Here is a 21,581-nt window from a genome sequence, read left to right on the forward strand (position 1 = left end):
TCATGCTTTACTGAAAAGACACAGTTCTTTGCCCTTGCTTGGAAGGGAGATGTTGGACTGTAGGAGAGTCTTGACAGACATTCAAGTCATGAGTGAAGTTCAGCATTTTTAGACCTTCTGACTCCAGCCTGATGGTGTCCTGAGTCAGTATCTTTCACAAGGACATCAACTCATCTTTTCAAGGCTGCTATCACCCAAATACTTCACTAGAATCCACTAGTGACCCACGAGACTTTCCCTTGACTTAACCATAGCTCTGTACCCTGTTTCTTTTGTGCTTTGCAAAACAACCCAGACTTGTGGGGGCACCTGAGGAACTGTGGCTTGCTGTAATGAGCTGGAGTCAGCTGCTGCCTGTGCTCTCCTCTCCAGACAGAAAACAACATGATAAATCTGTGGCTTATCCTCTTCAGACATTGTGCAGCTCATTGTAAGGCACAGTGGGCCAGTGGGGTGGCAGGGCTGGTTTTCAGGAGAAGATTGCTGGGAGTCACCATCCCACACCGTGGCCACCAGCCACGCTCAGCTCCTGAGGAGCCCACTACTTGTGCATGATGCTCCCAAGCCCTTGCAGTTAGGGAACTGACTCCCAAAGGGGAACACTTCAAAGCAGGTGCTAGGAGAGATTTTGGTAGCATTTCTAGAAATGTCTCTGCTCTTGTTTTACCCCAACAGTGATGCAGATGAAAAAAGGTAAGCTCCAAGGATGTCCTCCCCATCCCCATTTCCCTCCTACATCAATCCTCAGGCCAGGGGGGTCTCTGCAGTGATCCTGTTCCCCATTTCCTTAAAGAGCAAGGGCAGCTACCAAGCACATACTAATAGAGCCTTTCCTTTCTCTGTTTAGGCTTCAGATCAAAGGAAGAATTTAATCCAAAGCCGCTGGAATCCATCTCCCAGGGGAATCAGAGTATGTACTTCAGAATTAACTTTATAATTAAGCAACATTCTTGATTACATATTGCTAGAATGCATTCAAATTAAATAGCAAAAGGTAAGCTTTCAAGAAAGCCTAAGAACATCCAGGGGCACATTTTTCCCTTGCAGAGAAAAAGTGAGCACTCTCTGCTGACCCCTCATACACAGAACTGGCTTTTGCTTCTACAGGGAAGGAAATAACAGCCAAAATTTAGCTTACCTGGGCACGAGATGGTGGCTGCTCCCTACCACCACTTCCTAGGCAGTATCAGCTCCAGGCTCCCAGCAGAGCTTCTTCACTCAGGTACTTTGGTGCCAGAGGACAGCAATCCAGTGTGCTGCAGAGCAGGCTTCCATGGCTATGCTGTATGAAGGCACCTTCCCACAGCAGTGGGTGGGAGGGAAAGAAATCACCTCAGAAAGGTCCCCAATGCCTGCCACAGCCAGAAGGGAGAGGATGCAGAGGGATCATCAAAGACCACCCAAGTTCAGAGAAGAAAATGCAGGTTCCCTTACTCTGAAATCTTCTACAGCGCATTAAAAAGGCAGATTTACCCATTATTCCATCTTTAGTTGAGGCCCAAAGTAGCACAAGAAAGAGAAAGCAAGTTCTTAGTGGAGAGATGGAGTTGCCTGCCACCTCTTCATTAGAAGCCACCCCAAAGAGAAGGTTCACCCTTCCAACAGTGCCTGGGTCCTCTCTTGCCCAGCTTTGGGCAACTGAACACTGTCTGGACTCTTTAGAGTAACTACTGAACCAAATGTCTATGTATTCCCAGGCATTCCTCTTAATATTTGAAAAATTATTTTCCCTATCAAAGATGTCAAATACACCTGAAACTGATACAGAAATAAGGGAAAGAAGAAAAAGGGAAGGCTCTTCCCTATAGACCTCATTGCCCTGCAGAAAAGCAGAGCTTGGTGCAGTGGAGGCACCAGCGAGGACAGCTTTGTTTCCAGCACTGAAACTGAAATAAGTCACACCAGAAACAAAATTTTCATCCCACTGATATCTCTAGGACCATAAAAGTCCTGTTTCAGATCTTTCCTCCCTGCAAATCAGAACATGCTCACCTCCCTATGAAGCACCCTAGCCTGTGCTCTTGCAGTGTCCCTCTCGTGTCCCAGCACTGAAACGGAATCCTCCCCAGAAACCAAGTCTGTCTGCAAGTGTATGTAAATCCTTGCCTCCCCAGACCCTGCTGGCTAACAAACTGCCCACTTCCCACATACAGATCTCATGAACTAGTTCCCTTTGAAGGACAAGAAATTCAGGAAAACTTGGCTGTTAATTGAGGTATTTGTTGTGGGTTCCCGACCTTGCCTCACGATGTGCTGTGAGCGGACTCGGTTCTCAGTCACGCTCCTGTAATTCAGCATTATTAGAATTAGAAAAAAGAGACAGCTATGGGAGAAAAAATTGAAGGTAATGAGATGGGAGGCAGTTGCATAAGCCACTAAGAACAATTGGTGCTTTGTAGCCTTCGGGCTACCTAATGATTAAAACACAGTAGTTTGAACAGTCTGATTGGTAGGAGGCATCATCAGAGGGAAATCAAGAGATGGGGATGACCCAGATGCTGGAGGGGGAAAATGTTAATTAGCGCTCTAGTTAAGCCAAATTTTGATCCCGCTCTGGTTGCAGACCAAAGTGGTGAATGTTTCACCACTAACTTAGAGAAACGTGAAAGCAGGTTGGCAGAGATGAAGACAGCATTTGCAGCACAAAGATGATGTTCATCTGTGTAATTAAAGGGAAGAGTTTGTTTGGGTACAGGCATACCTTTTATAGAACATTGCTTTCAGCCCAGAGAGGAAACACACACAGCACACTGCTGCTGCTGCACACAAGGGTACAAGGCTACAACAAAAGGACAGCCCCCACTCAGTCTGAACATCCCAAACAAAATCACTATCCTTGATGTTAGCTCCAGCCCAGAAGGAAACTGATTAACAATTCTCATTCAGAAGTGCAGGGCTTCCAGGATTGTAGTCAGTAATCCTGGACTGCAATCGCTTTGAAGAGACCCCATAGTGTCCTTCCCCTGAGGCACATCCCAGGCATCACACATTTCAGGAACTTCCCTCCCTTCTGAGACACATTAACACAGTAACTGTTCCTGTTATGTCTATTACATCAATTAAGTCCACAAGAGTGTCACCAAGGAAATGCCCATAGTTTGTGCTGTGCAGGTGGCCAGACCACAAAATCCAAAAACCAAGGCTGGTTTTACAAACTCTCATCACCTCTGCGCTGCAAATAAAGTGTGCTGAGCCCAAGACATGGCTCTGAAGGTACAGGATATACAAGTCAGCTTCCTCCAGAGGGGCTGACCTCCCTGACCCCCAAAATGCACTGCTCCCAGACTGACTCCTGTAAAAAGATTCTTGCCCTTTTGTCACACAGTCAAGCTTAGATGTTGTATGGGACAAAGTCATGCCAAGAACTGTGTTTACCAACCAGTAGGATTTGAGCTGCCAAATGTGACTTGTCCTTGTCAAAGGCATTTTTATAGAGTTTACACAGCAGGACAAGTCACTGGATGCAGAGTTTTTAGGCCTTTGCTGCTTGCAAGAAGCACAGCAATCAGAAAGCACTAAAAATACTTTCGGTGTTTCTTTATCTCTCCTCAGATTGCAAGGTTGATTTGTCCTTCTTAATGGATGGGAGCTGGAGCATTGGCAAACGCCGCTTTCAGCTCCAGAAGCGGTTCCTTGGTAACGTGGCTCAAGCCCTTGGCATTGGCAGTGCAGGTCCTCTGATGGGCATTGTTCAGTATGGGTAAGAGCTTCCCAGACATTCCCCTTGCCACAGGACATGACTGCACACTCTGGCAGCTGTAGCTCTGTAGCATTCCCATTCTCTAAAAAAAATACCTTCGCCCAGGATTTTTCTCCAGGGAAGCTGGGAAGGCTCAGAGAGAAGGAAAACAATTATTATCTCATTTGCTTCTCCTGTGTTGTGCTTATGTGGAATGTGTTTGGAGATTGTTTACCCACAGGTGATATCGTTTCATTGGATTTTGGTGTGAGCTGTTTTGACTCTTTGGCCAATCAGTGCCAAGCAGTGTCGAGACTCTGGAAAGAGTCACAAGATTTCATTGTTATCTTTTTAGCATTCTGTAAGTATCCTTTCTGTATTCTTTAGTACAGTACAGTATTATTTAATATAATATAGTATCATAAATCAGCCTGCTGAGAACATGGAGTCAGATGCATCATTCCTGCCTTCATCAGGACATTTCCCAACAAATACAATACATCTCTAAGCTGATATGTGCTAAAGGCCTCACTCCAGCTTGCAATCAGGATCCAGGTAGCACAGATCAGCCCTGTGGCTTTTGTGTTGTATGTGAAGCAAAACACTGACATTTGCTCTAATTTCTCCTTTTAGGGATGACCCTTCCACAGAATTTAACTTAAAAACTTATGCCAACTCCAAGGATCTAAGGAATGCCATTGAGAAAATTCAACAGAAAGGGGGACTTTCCAATGTTGGTAGGTGATGGGACTGCTGGCACTTCCTCTGCTCAGGGAGGGCTTCAGAGCCTGGGCTATAGCAAGCCCACACCTCACAGGACACAGAGGCTGGGGCCAAACAGTGCTTAGTGCTGGGGCCAGGCTGGTGAGGGAACACTGCTCCCACCACGACCTGCATGTGTTGATCCTAGGGCCTGCAAATCCATCACAAATTGAAAGAACATACGGGCAGTTCCCATCAACGCTTTGGGGATCCTTGATAACCCAGCTTATCACTCCCAGCCTCTCTGGGGCATACAGAGGGGGTTCAGTGCAGGAGGGCTCAGGAAGCACTGGCACCAGTAGCAGTGGTCTCCCTTCCTGCTCACACAGCCACAGAAACTGCTTTCCCCAGCTCTCTGCAGTCTTCAACACTTGAGTCAGCTCTCTGCCTACTATTTCATGGGATATTATCAGATGGAGTGCTTCCAGATCCGTAACTCCTCCTCAACTCCTCTTCTATTGCAGGGAAGGCACTTTCATTTGTTAACAAAAACTTCTTTCTGGATGCTAATGGAAACCGAGGTGGAGCACCCAACGTGGTTGTAGTGATGGTGGATGGGTGGCCAACCGACCGAGTGGAAGAGGCCTCCAGGCTGGCCAGAGAATCAGGGATCAACATTTTCTTTGTCACAGTTGAAGCAGCTGCTCAAAGTGAAAAGCAGAATGTTGTTGAACCAAACTTTGTGGACAAGGTAACTTGTGAGTCTGACCAGGACTGAGTCTGAGCATTTGACCAGGCTGAGTCTGACTAAACTTTCCAACCTAGTTTATTCAGGGCATTTCCCTTTCCTTCTTATCACTTATGGTTATTTCTTCTCCTTGTTGTACACACTGTCTTGAGTTTTTCTGTACAAAAACCAGGCAGTAATGTTGAGGTCAGAAAGGGGATGAAGTCAGTAAAGTTCTGGTTTGAGAGACATCATCAAGCAAATGGCTTTTGACCAACTAAACTTTAGCACACACCTGCAGTTGTACTGAGATGAGCAGCTTTCCAAACACTCAGTATTTGGAAAATGACAAAGTACAATCACAGCTTGAGCAATTTGGAATTGCTTTTTACACAAACCTCTTGCTGTGCATCTCCCACTAGGGAAAGGGTGAGGAGCCCTGTCAAGCAAATGTCAATGTTGCATTTACAAACAGGTCCCACCCAATCAAAGGTTGGCACAGTCCCAACATAAGCACATCCTAGTTTTTCAGCTATACTGGGTAACTCAAACATTCTCTTTTCACTGTTGATGAAGGCTATTTTTCAGTTACTTGTTTCTGCTGCTATGGACTTCATGGTAACACTTAGAAAAAGGGCAAATCTCTGCCATATGCAGAAAAAAAAAAGAGAATGGAAGCTTTGATTGATTTGTATTTGGCACCAACACTAGCTGTCTGATAACAGTGCTTCAGAACAAGCTGGTACCCTGTTAGGGCAGGAGATACCTGCCAAGTGGCAGACCAGGCTGAGCCTAGGAAACAGGATTAAGTTATCTGGTACTTCTAGAAAACAGATTCCCATCCGAGCTGGTTTGCTCTGCCATGAAATAATCTCCCATGAGTTTCAGAGCTGCTCCAAAGAGCTGCACTGTCTCTGGTCAACATATAATTGGATTGTAGTCTCATTTGCATTTAATGTTTTTTAAAGAACAAAGCTACAGCAAATCTCTGCAAACCTGCCAGGGACACTGCAGAAGTGAGAGTAGAGGGGGCTCAGAACAGCAAGGTAAGGATGGAATGGTGGCTTGATACCGCTGCATCATAACACTAAAATAAAAGTGAGACAGTAAGAAGAGCAAATGAGAGCAGGACACCATGAGGAACCCACACTGGAGGGAACTGTAACTACCTTGGAGCTGTTAGGCTTTGTGCAAGTCACAACCAGTGCCTTGGTCTTTTAAAACAGTCAGATACACACACCATCACAAAGCTGATAGATAAAGCCTGGCTTAACAAAATATTCTCACCCAAGAACAGAGGAATTGGCCTTTAAGAAGCACTAAAGCCAAAGACAATTTGATCCAGCCTGTTTGCATCACTCTCCTCCTTGCCTCACCCTTCCCTTCCTCCACCCCTTGACTTTTCCCATGTCCTCTTCTGTGCCAGCCCTGCTTCCTACCCACACTCACCCGACTGACTCCCACTAACCCTATAGAAGCTGCCCACAGATGTGGCCCTTATGAATATTTACTTACAAAAGTTAATAGGTTTGGTTTTGGTTTTTTTACTATTTGGCAGAGCCAACACAATGAGCCTGGGTTTTCTTTGCTTAGAAAGGTATGAACCAAGTTATCCTCAGCTTAAGCCCTAGTTTTCACTTCAAAGTAGTAGGGTTTGTCAGCAGGCAAAACTTTCTTTCTTGTCCTGAGTGATGGGAGCTGAAGTTGCTACCTGGCAAACACACTGTAATGTCCATGGGAGCCACGCTAAGAGCAGCTCTGTGATTTGGATGTTTTTCCCACGAACAGTGTGACTCACATAAAAAAGCCTGACAGGTGGCAAACTTGCTTATTCAGTTTTTTCACTACTATAATATCAGCTCCATCCCACGGTTTAAAAAAAAAAAGGCAGGAAAAACTGTCACATTACACAAGTATCTGTGATGTTACACTGACATCATTTCCCAGGGAAGCAGATGGTGATTGCAGGAGAGGCCATTTCAGACTCCAGCACTGCTCTTTCCAGGAGCCTATATTTACAATTTAGCTACATTCCCTAGCAGGAACATGCAGACTGAATTTCCATTGCGTTTATCCTCATGTTGCCTCGCAGGCAGTGTGCAGGACAAGCGGTTTCTATTCCATCAACGTGCCCAGCTGGTTCAGCCTGCACAAGGTGGTGCAGCCCCTGGTGAAGCGGGTGTGCGACACCGAGCGCCTGGCTTGCAGCAAGACGTGCCTCAACGCCGCCGACATCGGCTTCGTCATCGACGGCTCCAGCAGCGTCGGCACCGGCAACTTCCGCACGGTTCTGCAGTTCGTGGCCAACATCAGCAAGGAGTTCGAGATTTCGGACACCGACACACGCATTGGGGCCGTGCAGTACACCTACGAGCAGAGGCTGGAGTTCAGCTTTGACAAGTACAGCACGAAGCAGGACGTGCTGAACGCCATCAAAAGGATCAGCTACTGGAGCGGGGGCACCAGCACGGGAGCAGCCATCAGCTACGCCTCGGAGCAGCTGTTCAGCAAGTCCAAACCCAACAAAAGGAAGATCATGATTCTCATCACAGATGGCAGGTCTTACGACGATGTCAGCGTGCCAGCCATGGCAGCTCACCAAAATGGTAAGGTCTTCTATCACTGCCTGCTCTCCCCTCGTGCCTCAGCACTTATCCAGGTCAGAGAAATGCAGCTTGCTATAATTTGAAGGCACTGGATGAAACCTTATGAAGCAAGAGTAGTACTTTTCTCTGGGCTCCCACTGAGCTCCAACAAGATCAGCATCTGTTTAAGAGCTGAATAAGGAACTTCATAAAAAAAAACAACTTATAAATCATCACAAATGCAGCAATGTCTAGGAGATCTCAAACTACATTGCAGTATTGGTCTTAAATTAGATTTACCGCAATGAAAACTTTAATGCTTTTTCTAAACTTTGGGTTTCTTTCCAGGAGTCATCGCTTATTCCATTGGAGTTGCTTGGGCAGCCCCAGATGAACTGGAAGCCATTGCATCAGACCCCGCTAAGGAGCATTCCTTCTTTGTGGATGACTTTGACAACCTCTACCGCTACGTTAATCAGCTCATCCAAAACATTTGCACAGAATTTAATTCCCAGCCACGGAACTGATGGACTCCAGCAAGGCAGGACCCTTGGGTGCTGTGCTGAAGGCATGACAAGTGCCACAGAAATAATGCCAGTCCTCAGTTCAAGAAACACTGGAGGTGTTTCCCTCTGGTACTTTCCAGTCAGCAAGGTTGATTGCAGCTCTGTCCCTGTGCATGATAATGCTCGTGTAGACTGTTGATTTTTATTTTTTTTTTATTGTGGGCATCAGAAACTCTGATTTAGATGGACAGCAGAAGAGGCAGTGAACATGGAGGAAATAACTGCAGCTGTTTGAAGAGCTGCTTCCAGCACAGAGCCCCAGTTTGCTCAATTCTCACCTTTGGACACACACAGGTTCCTTAGAAGTGCCACCTGCTCCCTGAAATGACCAGGTCCCTTCAGGGAGTGGCCAAGCTGCTGAGCTGCTGTGGTAGAAACACCTCATGTGGCACTGCCCGCCAGATGACACACAGATCAGGGCTCAAATACCAGATGGAGGGGGAACACAACTTGAGTACCTTCTTAAAAGCAGGTATTCTGTCCACACTGCTGTCTTGTCAGTAAGTTAAGCTTCAGCTAGTGTCAACTCAAGCACTGGGATTTATCCAAACCCTGAGAAACTGGAAAGCAAGAGAGAGGAAAGGTTCAAACCCCAGGACCCTACAACTCTGCCTCCTTTACAACCCTAAAACCCCAATAAAGCCCCAGATCCATAGAGTAGCCAACATGCAGGAACTGGAATCTAGTCTCCCACAACACTGCATTAATTACTTGACCTTGAGACGTGTCTGTCCCCTCAGCTTCTTCCTTCACTCTTGGATGGTTCAAGGCCTGCAGGACCACAGGAGTGTTGCCAGGACACAGGAGACTCTGAGAAAAACTGTGGGTTTAAGCTGCTCACAGTCACTGAAACATTTAAACTCATCACTCTGTCATTAAACCAACACTCAGAAGTGCAGTCTCAGTGTCAGGAGAGCTATTCAAGAACAATTAACAGGATTTAAGAAGGAATTATCTGAAGTTCTGTATTGTACACTGGGAAAAGCAGAATTTCAAGTATTTAGATACTCTCCCTCAAATTTAGGACCGGCTTTTCTTTTATGGACTGATTTCAAAAAGTACCTATTACAGCCCTGGATCCGTCAAAACACACAGTGGTTTCTTAAGTGAAGAACTACCCATGTCACTAGTCAGTGCAGGAGGAGGGACATACTAGGAGGACCAAAAAAACTCCACTCTATTTAGGAAGCAGCAGTTGCTGGTTATGTTCCACCCAGTATCATTAAAGAAAATACATTCATTAAGCAAAGTTATCAAAGGAGCCAATAAAAACATGAGTGTTCACACTCCTTACAGCAATCAAAGCCATGCTGTGCCAGGCTTGTGGAACTAACAGGAAATGGAAAGAAATTAAAACTCAGATTTCCCATATTACTTGCAAATCAGGCTCTTAACAGCATTTATAGTTTTAATAACCATGAGCCAAGATATTTATTAGCCACATAAATTCTAATTGAATTGCCATAGGGCAACTCATTTTATCGGCAAAAGTAGCACTATTTTTTAAATCATTATGTTTGGAAATATGACTGAAGTAGCTTATAACCTGTCAACTAAGTAAGCACAATACAAATTAAAACAGCAGATTTTGCATGACCCGCCAGGTGGGGTAACATAAGCCAGGCTGGGGTCCTCTCAAGAGGTTATCAAAACCAATTTTGGATGAAGCAGTGGTTTTACACAGTGAAAGTTCATCACTTCCCATTAGAAGAAACATTAAGTTCCAGCTTTAACTGAGTATCATAAATTCAACCATTCTAGCCAGACTGAAAGCACAGGACACTGTCAGCATCCACAAATATATTTGTATGCAGAGTTTTTACCACTAAGCTCAGCTGCTGCACTTCACAGCAATAGCTTTTGGCTTGAAAAAATTATTAAGGACAGAGAGTTAGGCATGAGGCATGAGCAGAGCAACTCCTGATATCCCCCATCTCCTGACCCAGCTCCTCACTACCCTTCTGCTGAACACATCTTTCTCTGTCAACAGGGGACATTACATGGCTTGGACAAAACTCAAACCCATTAACTGAATTTACTGGGGACTTCAGTTCAGACACCAGATTTATTGTCTAAAACCTGTTTGTTTTGGGGCTTGATTTGGGGCTGCCTGAGAAAAAGGCCTTAATCCTAACTTACAGTTACCCTTAATACTGTGGTTTAATTTTTAATGCAGCAGCTCACCACCACAAATTGTTCTCCATACTGAATGTACTCTTGCAGCACCGAAGATTGGTACCCTGCAGAGACTCCCCAATTCTTCACTTGTGCAGCGGTGGCTGAGACATTGGGAGCAGCTAGAGCACACATGCTCTTTAGGATGTGCTAAGGGATATATGCATATGGGACATAATTTTTTCCTAAAGCTTAAAGTTTAAGCAATGACATTAAGCTTTCAAATGCTTTTTCACAGGAAAGTTGCACAGCTATATTTTGTCAAGCATTTATAAGGGACACGTCAGGGTTTGTTGTTTAAATGGTTTATCTTAAGTTTAGAGAACAACTATGGTGCTTGTTTCTCAATGTGCATTTTTATTTACTTCTTGGGACTATCTTGAAATTGTCAATACTCAAACCATGAAAGTGGTTTAATCCAACTCTTATCTAAACATAGATGTCCTGTTCATAAGCACAGTAAACATAAGTGGAAGCATCAAAATTTTGAATACACCCTTCCATGCAATCACAGAACACACTCACTCCTTCACCTTTACTTTACTCAAATCACTTGCCGCCTACTAATGTCTCTAAATACTGTTTGATTAAAAAAACAAGTTACCTTACATATATAGATAAATGTTTAAAGAGGTATATTTGTTTGAAGAAAGCAGAACTCTTTCTGTAACATATACAAGCTATTTTGAGCTTATCAACATAAGTTGCTCTATCTTTTGCAATAAAATTGTCTTAAAGGCACATGCAGTGCATGTCATCTCATATGGGGTTAAAAAATAAACAGCAAATACAGCCCATGAAATTTTAGTTTCTGAAACACAGCTGAGGTTATTACTACATTATGGTAGACTTAGCAAGGTTGGCAAAGCCCCGAGTGCTTCACTGTTGTCCTTTTACATGCTCAGATGAAAAAGATCCTTAGAGTGAGCTACCACAAAATTACCTGTCAGAGGCATCAGTCAACTGAAGCAGAGCCTAATGACTGAAGGGCATCAAAACTATATGTACTTTTCAAGGTCTGCAAGATCATGTCTTATTTGGAATCAGACCTCCTTTGGAAGCTGAAAAAATATGACAGTGGCTTTACACAATTTCTAGATGTGGGACTGAATCAAAGGAGAATCTACATGTCCAGTCACTTGATGCTGGGCCCTTAGTTTCAGGTGTCTGACCAGTTCGGTGGAACCTGCTGTCTGGCAAGGCATGCCCAAGAGAAGAGATGGGAGCTGTCTGAACTGGTCACTGCACGCACATTCTAGAGAGTGTTGTCTGATCACCCTCTCCCTAAGAAATAAGCTCCTTTGCACTCAGAGTTGACTGGTGGCTTATCAGTGCTCAGCAACCACAGTGCAGAACACCCACCTGGGAATACCTACTGATGCCCATGCTCTGGAAGCCTTGGCAGAGCTCACTTTCAGCATCTCCTGCCAACTCCAGCATTAGCCAGTCCACCAAATTCAATTAAGCATTCAGCCATCTCTTCAGAGAGAAGTACCTCAAATTTCTGTCTCCCCAGAGCAGGACACAGCATTTCTGTTGTCACTGTGCCACCCTGCACAGAAGGCGTCACCCCCAGTGTGCACTCCTGCTCCTCAGCTGCTGCTTTGTTGGTTTGGCAAGAGGAGGGTTTCTCCATGGCTGCTGCTGACAGGGGGGCAGACAAGCTTCCCCCTCCTCCTCGCACCCATTCCCCCATGGCTCTCCAGCACACAGGGGGAACCATACCAGTAATCAGGAAAAGCTCTGGAGTTAAGCATCCAGCCAGGATCAACCCAATCTAAATATATTTAGGGATTCAACACCCTACCCGTAACCCCACAGGAAATTCATCCACATTATCTACTTAGAAAGCCAAAGCAAGCAGTAGGTAGTATCAGAAACATTACCTAGACACCAAATTTAAGTCACTTTTCTGTGGTATACATACCTGAAATTACTTCATGGTTGAACAAAGCCACTATCATTCTGCTAGCTATTTTTCTCTGTCCATGAGCAACATTATAGAAACAACTTGATGCCTTTTCTTTTCCATTCCCATCTTATTTCAAGACATCTTTGACAATATTAGGCCATTTACATTTGCTGAGTCACCTACATACTGAAAACATTACAAATGTACATCTATGCAGCTGAATGCTTCAAATTCCTCAAAATAATCATTTTTCCTTGTTAAACTGGGGGAGGAAGGGGGATGAGGGTTTTAGCACTGCATCTGCAACACTGCTCACAATCAACTGTGTCAGTCTTACTGAAAGGCAAGAAACATGTTATTTTCCTTAACACCAGTTTAACCCATTCTCTGATTTTAGTGAGAACTCTGATAGTGCAGTTCAAGAATTCCAGCACTCGTAGAAATTACTTCTTTTTAAGCACAAGAAATTGTAGAAGTTCCACTGTATCATCAAATATACTCACTTTTCTCACATGCAAATCACCATGGGGCCATGTCACAGGCAAACCCATAAGCATGTTAGGAATGCCTCCCCCATGTGAGGGTCACTCATGTTATTCACTGAATCTTCTTTCCCCCTACCTCAGGAATCTTCTAGAGGCACTCACACATGTGTGAATGAGATTGTACTGCCAATTCAAAAAGCGATTCCTCCTTTCCTATGAGGCAGGAAGACAAGTAGGACCAAATCAGGCTATTTTATACCTACCAAGAAAAGATGAGAACTTCACTTACCCACCTACAAGCTCAGAAAAAACAGGATGGGCTCACTGACAACAACTTGTTCTGCGCAGGTCTGTGTAGGTTCTCGTGCCACCCGCTCACAGTGCTGTTCTGAGCACCTTCCTGCAGAGACACAGCTGCCATCTGTCATTGTGCTCTGCTCTCCCTCATCCTCTCCCCAAGGGCAGAACCACGCGTTTATTTTTGCACTGAATGAACGCTGTCCTCGGGAAGAGCCACGTGTCTGGCTGTGAACAAGGCCTGCTGACAGCCCAGCTCCTGCAGAACTGCACCCCCTCTGCATGTCTGCTCACCCCACATTCACCCCCACACGGGCACCACGTGCCTTGGCACATGGAATGATGTGGGGTGCCAACAGAGCCAAGCTGGCGCAGCAGTACAAAACCAAGACATACGGAGGACAGAAAAACCAAGGCACTCCTGTGAACACGCTGCACAGTTCAGCAGGAATTTCATATGGAGTTACCTCAAGCCCCTCCAAACAAGTCTACTTGTCTTTCTCTTAATGCACTTCCCCCTACGAGCACTCACTCCAAAACCACAGGTATCTTGCGATAAAATGCAGAATTATGAACACAATGCAAAATGTTGAAAAATAGTATTTATTAGCACCCAATTTACATAATTATATGGTACAAATGACACTTGCTGCTGCAACATTAAATAAAGCTGCTCTTAAAAACCATTGCTTATTTCTGGAAGTCCGTGTGATTTTGCTCAGCACAGAATGCGGGTACAGTACACAGATACCCCACTTCACTACTGCCATACCAACACAAATACCTGCATGGTTACCTCAATGGGGTCTCATTTTAAACGGCACACTAACATAAGCAGATCTATATAATTTTAAATGACAAAATATTTGACTTATTCAGGCAAGTGAATGTAGCTTTAAATATAACCTATTCAAGAAGTTTCACAAAATATGATTTGCAGTGAAAAAGAGAAAATTCAGGGCTGCACTTGAGAAGCTCAAAATTACACTGGCGTATTTCAAAATAATCTCCCTCTGAATTTTCTATCTTTGCCATTTAGATATTTATCCAGCATTTTAAACTACTGAGTTTTAGTAAGAAGTTTAATACTAAGTTTCTGAATAAGCATTTCCATTTAAAGCAAAAATTTATATTTTTAATAATAAACGCTAAACAAATCTTTGGAGATTGAATCACTTTCCTTTTTCTCATGTCCCATGATTAATAAGCCTTTTCAAAATCATGAAATATATTACATTTATGGATGCTTACTCCCAAGAAAACTATTTCCTTCATAAATTAGAAAACAGAATTTCTCACTCAAAATAACATTCACTTTTGTACAACAGTTGCATTTAAACAAGATAATTTTGGTGGTACTGCAATTCTGACACAGCCTTGTACTGAGCCATACACAAAAACTGACAAGTGGACTATTACTCAACAAGTAGGTACTTCTCATTTGGATCCAAAATTCTGCAAGACACTTGAAGTCCAACATTGTTTCAAAGTAGTCATTCAAAACTGGTGTATAAAATCATAACCTATCCATAGTTCTGAAGGGGAATCTTAATTTCCTTAAGCTGTTTGTATACCAGCCACAGTAGCCTTTTCATATCAACAATCTGCAATGGAAGTGACCCAAAACAGAAGGGAAGCCACTGAAATTACTAACATGTTAGTGGTTATCACCTATAGTAATTTCTCTTAAAGAGACCTGTCAGGTATCTCTAAGTTCTAGCAGAAAAGAAAAAATGTGTATTAATATAAACAACAACAACAACAAAAACTCTAAGCTACAGTCCATATGGCAAAAAAATTTGTCTTTTTCAACCTGACAGTTAACTGAAGATAATTATGCAACATACAATGCAAAGCTGACAAATGTCAACAGAGAACCTTACAGCAACAAAAGTCATCTCATCATGGAGTTCCTCTACAAGTTTTTTCAGATGCACTATTCAAGGAAAACATAGCACAAGACCGCTTTTCAGTTTGCTTGGACTATAAAGGTACAAGAAATCATTAGCTAGCATGCTCAGTTTGCATTTCCAAAAGAAGTGCTAACACAAATGAGACAGTTTTCAAAACTGATGCACATTTGCATATGTCCAACTTCAAGGAAACAATTCTAGGAGCCATATACCTGAAAACAAGCTACATTCGAAAGCACTGTATCTTGATGATAGGAACCATAAAAAAATAAATTCTTAATGGAAAAATATTAGCTTGAAGTCCATCATTTATCCCTTATACAATGTTTTTGGCTGTTTTTCACAAGTAATCCAAAAATAATGACAATATTTGGCTTGGCAATAAGTTTTCCTTTCCCTTTCAATCCAGCTGTATAAATCTTTTCCCAACACCAGAGTCTAATACTCTGGTGTGAGGACCAAGGGTTACTCAAAATAGGCCGGAAGTAATTTTGGGAGCCTGCAATTCAAACTTAAGGGAACCAAAGAAGGCTGGCCTGGAGGACCACGTCAGTACAGGGCTCTGAGCAGCTTAGAAACACATACACGGGGTATCGGTTTAAACACTGGTGTGACCTCCCAGGATCACAGCATGGCTTGGCAGCATGAGCAGGGCAAAAGCAGTCTCACACACAATACCTCAATCTATACTTAGGCAGGAAGAAGTTGGGCTAAGAATATAATATTGTTAAATGCCTTTTTAGCTCAGCCATAGTTTGGATTTTGTAGTCTAACAACAACTCTCTCCTGACAACAAACCAGATGAGCTCCACAAATTATACTATTCAACTGGATTTATGCCTTCTGTAGTGGAATCCACATTCTCAAAAATATCTTAAATGATACAGCAATTCATAAGCTTTCACAACTGAGTACAGAGCAGCAAAACCAACTCAGAAGGCAGGCTAAGAGATAACACACCAAAATTATATAAACTGCGTGTAAGGAGGTACAAATCAGCCTTTTGGTGGTGAGAGGGCTGGGCTGAAGCTGAAGCTTCAACCACCCTTCAAAAAAACCACTCCAAGAGAAAAATCAGAAGTCCTTCATGACATCCTGCAGTAAGTGCTCACTGCAGATGAGATTTTAAGATTCTCAGAAAATGTATCCTAAAGGGAAATTTAAGTGGGAAGATAAAAAGCCCATATCAAAAGGATAGATAACCTGCACAGGTATGTTCATTAGCACAGGCACAGACATTTTTTTTAAAGGTCACACTTCCAATCATCCTCCCTCCTAGGAACATTGCCACCAGCTAAACAAGAGCGTTTGCCTGAACAAGGACTATTTAAACAAGAGTCATCCTAGTCCTTCCCCACCCTCCCTAGGAGTTTGTTCATTTGCTGTGCTGTATTTAGCACTATATTTTACAATAGGGGTTATTTTTTTTAAACACCCTGACATAATTGGATGGACCAACACTTCTGTCCATCAGTTTCTCTGCTGCTCAGTAGGAATGTGGCAGAGGCTTTCAGTGGCAGTTTACAGGCAAATCATTTCCATAACTCTGTATCTAAGCTTACAGAAAGTGATGATGAAAGAGTCAAGACTGTTCACCTATTGTCACCCTCTTCAACTAAACATGTTATCAGATTCATATAAAATATTCTCAACACCTTCATGTCCTTATGGAAAAAAGGAGCTTCCTGAAACATCTGAGCATTTTTTTCAAGGAAATCTTTCCATTCTCTCAGCCACTCAATAGTAACAACTATTCTAAGTATCTCTACAATGCTCATGAACAGCAGCTGCCCAAGAAAACTTGTATTGCCATGTCAAAGATTGCCACATCTTATACAAATCAATTTACCACATGGAAGAGGTTAACTATTGTATTCTTATTTCTTCATTTCTCACAGTGTAGTCCAAACCAATTTCCACTAAACAGCCAGAAATTTCAGCACAGGAAAACCACAATGGCTGCATTTTCTTCCTTAATGCATCTCAGGTTGACTAGGCATTTCACACAGGCACCAAGCAGGCTCTTGGATACCTGGGACAGACAGTCTGTGAACACACTGTCAAGCCACAGCCTGAAAATGTTTTCAAATCTTGAAAGGCATTAGTAATACCAAGACATGATTATCTGATCATTATGCCTGCTTTTCAACTTTTTGTTTTCACACTTCTGCCCATCAAAAGCTGCTCAAAGAACACATGAGTTTACAGAAACTGATGCTCCCCAAAATTACACTGTTAAAACCTAAGGAGGCAGAGAAAGGCAACACATCTGTGATCCAACAAATGTACTGAAAAGGTACTGTAACTAAGTCCTTTATCGCTCATACATTTATTCAAAAGAACAAATCTCTGGTTACTTTAAATTCACAACTGAAAAGCAGTGTTGCATGACCTAATCACAAAGCTGTATGGTGAACACCACACACGTACTCAACCAAATTCCATGGAACTGCTTTAACATGATGTTATTTGAAAATACACGTCCTAAAAGAATAGGCTACAGTACATGGCATGTAGTTCTACAAGTTTCTTGCTAAAGAACATAGTTTATCAAAATAAAGACGGATGAGATGAAAGTAGTGAATCTTTTATGTGGAAGTTTTCTCTCTGAGGCGCAAAAATAAATGCAGACACTAGGATTTTGTAAGAGTGACACAATATATCCAGAACTTCTTCCAAGTTACTCCAAATAATTCTGTGCAAGTGTTTTGGTAACTGAATCAAATATGTGAAAGCAAGCAGCCCAGTGAAGTAAATTAGAGCAAAAATGAGAGTACTTAAACTAGTGGACCAATTTTCAACATACAGAAGGACTGAAAATTCTCCCATTAAATTAGTTAGTATAACCAAAATCATTAGCACAGGCTAAAATAGACAAAAAAATTATATGAGTTAACCATTAAAAAATTACCATGTAAATTAGATATGGGGAAAATAGTAATGGTAAAATGCTTTATACTGATACTGCAGAAAAATGTTTTTTTATAAGAATAAGCCTTGGGTCCAGTTTTGTTTACACTTTGGACATATGTATCACACTAATGAAAGTTACTAATTACACTGAACCAGGAAAAACTGCACAGAAAGGGGGAACCAATAAAAATAATTTAGTGCCCTCAGAAGTTCAAAACTTGTAAGATCCAGGATAATCATGAAACAGGAATTAAGTCTTTAGCTGCAAAAGAATCATAACATACTAAAAGTGAAGAAGAAACGTGAAAAGCAGCAATGCTCAAATGTTATTTAAAGGAGTTGTCATAAATAAAGAAATATTATTTAAGTTTGTCAGACATCAAAAGCTTGGTCTTCCTACAAAAGCATCATGTTAGAGAGGATAAACCCAACCAAATAATAACCACACTTAATGGATGACCCTCAGAGTAAGTCCAAAAAATCATGCATGTGGAATGGTGGTACGGACACCAATATCTGGAGAACTGAGCTTAAAGGATGAAAACAAGCAAATGAGCAAAAAAAGCAGACTAAAAATTAGCCTGAAGAAAGCAGAAAGGAATGAAAATATACAGACGGAACCAGGGTGTGCATGGAGGTTCCAAATTACAAAGACTAGGAAGAATATGCAAAATGGCACAAAAGATGGCTTGGAATACTGGCATGAAATTACAAAAAAGAGCTACTAAATATTACATAAATCCTCCTGCCAGTGAGATGCAGTCATTGAAATAATCTTTAAAAGGAAGCCTAATTGTTTTAGAACATATAAAATCTCACTGGTCAAGACAATATTAGAATGCGCAAGTCTACAACACTGCTTTAGCAAGCAGATGGACTAGATAACCTAAATAATTTTTTCAACCTTATCTCCTACGATGATGCTCAGAAGATCTGACAGGCTCATGCACAATACCCTGCAGTCCTACAAGTATGTGAGCAAGTACAGTAAAAAGACATTGACATAAATTATGAAGACAAGCACAAAAATATATATATTCCACAACCTCTTCGTAAGGCTACATTTGTTTTGTTTTGTTTTTTAAAGGCACCTCATCCTCTAGCTATTGCCAGCTTTTAAAAAAATCACTTTTCGGTTTGAGCAAGAGCTCAAGAGTGAGAAGGAAACATCTTTCAATTCACATTTGAATGGCCACTTCTTACATTCCAATTGTAATCAGAATGACAGTCTTTAAAAACAAGCATGCTGGCCTATTAGTTTTTATGTACAGCAATTTAAACAACTGTGACTACATATTGTATTGTGTAAGCAAAAACGCAACATTCATTTCATACTCACACCATTATCCTTTGTATACACAAACTCAAGAGAACTCTTAATACTAAAACATTAAAATGCACCCATGGAGTCTTCCCTTACTAGACACATTTAATACATGTTTACAATATATATACACATATATAATATACATAACTTTTAGAATTTTTCAAATAAATTTTTGTAATTTTCTCTTCAAAAAGAAATAAAATAATGACACTGAAAGAATATGAGTCAAGTACACAAAACTCTCACAAAGTTGAATGCTCAGTTTTGCAGCCAAGTTTCTTCCTTTTCATCATAACCAAAACATTTTATAAAAACTAAATAATCTGTATTATTATTGTAGTCATCTGTTTCATGGTAAAAGTTCTAATCTTATCTAAGGAAATATATTGCATATCAATATCATGAACTGACATATGTGAATATTCTGAGCAATAAAAGGTATTCCAGAATATTTTAGCAGTACATATAATGTGTAGCAGGCTCAAACAGCACAGGTCAACCTTTTATTCTAAATAATATACTTGCTTTAAACTCTGAGATCAACTTCAAATGTGGTCCCATCCCCAAATGGCACTCTAAAAACAACATAGTCAAGCCTCATGTTGATATCGTTCGATGACTCCTGCTTATGAAGTGTCAGTTTAAAGGTAAGGATTTATTTATCAGTTTCCAGTCTTGACCTCAGGCTGGTATATGAAGAGTTGCACTGGGTTCTTTCCTACTCATATCAGCACCAGAAATCAACTCCAGCAGAAATTCTGCTTTCCATTCCCATCAGAGAAAAACACCAACTTCGTGCTTATGAACAGTAATAATTCTGATGATGACACGTAACAGAAAAGAACCCACTCACTTTCCTTTAAGAAGGGACAAAAAGACTAACAGATTGGAATAAAAGTTATTTGTCAAATCAACAGAGAAGCTCTGAATAGATAAACAAAGCACATCTGTTGAGTAATTATGAGAAGCACTCATTCCTCAGGTAACCCAATCAATGGCACATACACCCAGTGAAGTGGACAAGGTAAAAAGTCCCTCAAATGGTACAGCTGGGAAATATTATAGCAGTAGCAGAATCTCTCAAACTGATGGAGCTTTGTACAGTTTCCACCTATTCTACTAAAAGGACTAAAAGTGCTTTGTATGCAAAGCATCAGATTTAATCTTCAAACAAAGTATTTCACTGTTATCCATAATGCCCAGAATGATACCCTTTTTAGCAGAAACAGAAAGAGGAGACGAATGTTTGATAGCTGAAATTGTAGGACAGCTTCTTTGGAAAGCTTTGTGATAATTTCTTGTGCCAGATCTCCAAGAATAAACAGCATTAAAATCTGAATAAGTTAAATTTGCTACTACAGTATGCACAGACTGCATCAGTCTGTTGTTAATTGGGATTTAGACTAAAGGCTCAGTTTCTAGCCATACGCTAATACAGGCTTAAAAAATTATATCATTATTTTGCAAACAAAATATTTACTGAGAAACACAGAAGATGAAACAGAAACTTTACTGCATTTTAATGTATGTTAGTAATTTGCCTTCCTTTAATTGCATTTATCTTAGGCTAGCAGCCAGGTGGCTGAGATTAACTATCTGCTACTGCTCTCTGAACAAGATCTACTTTATTCATACACCAAAGGGATGACAAAGTGCCTCTCACATGATACAGTACAGAGCATGTGAACTGACTTTGAATCACTTTTTCCAGGTGATTTGAGTACATGAAGATTCTTCAATGAGAAGCATCCTAGGAAGTTTCCCTCTTTTCCTACTCCCTGATGCAATTAGACCCCTTCTTTCCAGTACTCCATTTTATTAATAGAGAATACGTAGACCTAGTTTCACCCAAGGCCTGCCTGGACGAAAATTCACACCCCTCTACATAAAAGCTTTTTTTTTTTTTTTTTAACTATTTGAAACTGAGAGATTCCAAGCTCTCAGCACCAGCTGAGCTCACAGAAACCAGAACAAACGTCAATTTAGAAAACAGCACCCTGCAAAACTACACACTTACAAACATTCTCTGAATTATAGGGCAAGATAAAACAACTCATGCCCTCCTCTTCTCTTTTGTGCAGCTGGTTAAATATATACAAAGCTAAAGTTGAATGGGAAGCACTCTGTCATACAAACACTTTAGCCAGGGCATCTGCTCCTGCACTGGCAATATAACATTTGGATGGGTGGAAAGCCACATCATGAATGGACTCATCAAATTTTTTGCGATGGGCAGTAAATTCTTGGATGCAGGTCTTGCTTTCAAGATTCCACAAGCGAATCGAGCAGTCATGGCCTAA

General features: G+C 41.7%; 2 protein-coding genes across 6 annotated transcripts in view; one reads left to right on the forward strand and one right to left on the reverse strand.

The window, feature by feature from the left end:
* The window catches only part of VIT (vitrin), a 53,559-nt gene extending 42,384 nt beyond the window's left edge, over positions 1–11,175 (forward strand). The window contains exons 14-19 of the mRNA XM_059468454.1: positions 848–910; positions 3,553–3,700; positions 4,313–4,416; positions 4,906–5,132; positions 7,201–7,714; positions 8,042–11,175. Of these exons, the coding sequence (XP_059324437.1) occupies positions 848–910; positions 3,553–3,700; positions 4,313–4,416; positions 4,906–5,132; positions 7,201–7,714; positions 8,042–8,220 (1,235 nt within the window). The 3' untranslated portion in view covers positions 8,221–11,175. The remainder of the gene's footprint in view (positions 1–847; positions 911–3,552; positions 3,701–4,312; positions 4,417–4,905; positions 5,133–7,200; positions 7,715–8,041) is intronic.
* Positions 11,176–13,712: 2,537 nt separating this feature from the next.
* The window catches only part of STRN (striatin), a 70,110-nt gene continuing 62,241 nt past the window's right edge, over positions 13,713–21,581 (reverse strand). For all 5 annotated transcript variants that reach the window (XM_059468581.1, XM_059468580.1, XM_059468579.1 and 2 more), the window contains one exon: positions 13,713–21,577. In XM_059468581.1, coding sequence (XP_059324564.1) covers positions 21,408–21,577 — 170 coding nt within the window. In that variant the 3' untranslated portion in view covers positions 13,713–21,407. The remainder of the gene's footprint in view (positions 21,578–21,581) is intronic.

The sequence above is a fragment of the Ammospiza nelsoni genome, chromosome 3 (assembly GCF_027579445.1).
Source record: "Ammospiza nelsoni isolate bAmmNel1 chromosome 3, bAmmNel1.pri, whole genome shotgun sequence".
In the NCBI taxonomy this organism is placed as follows: domain Eukaryota; kingdom Metazoa; phylum Chordata; class Aves; order Passeriformes; family Passerellidae; genus Ammospiza; species Ammospiza nelsoni.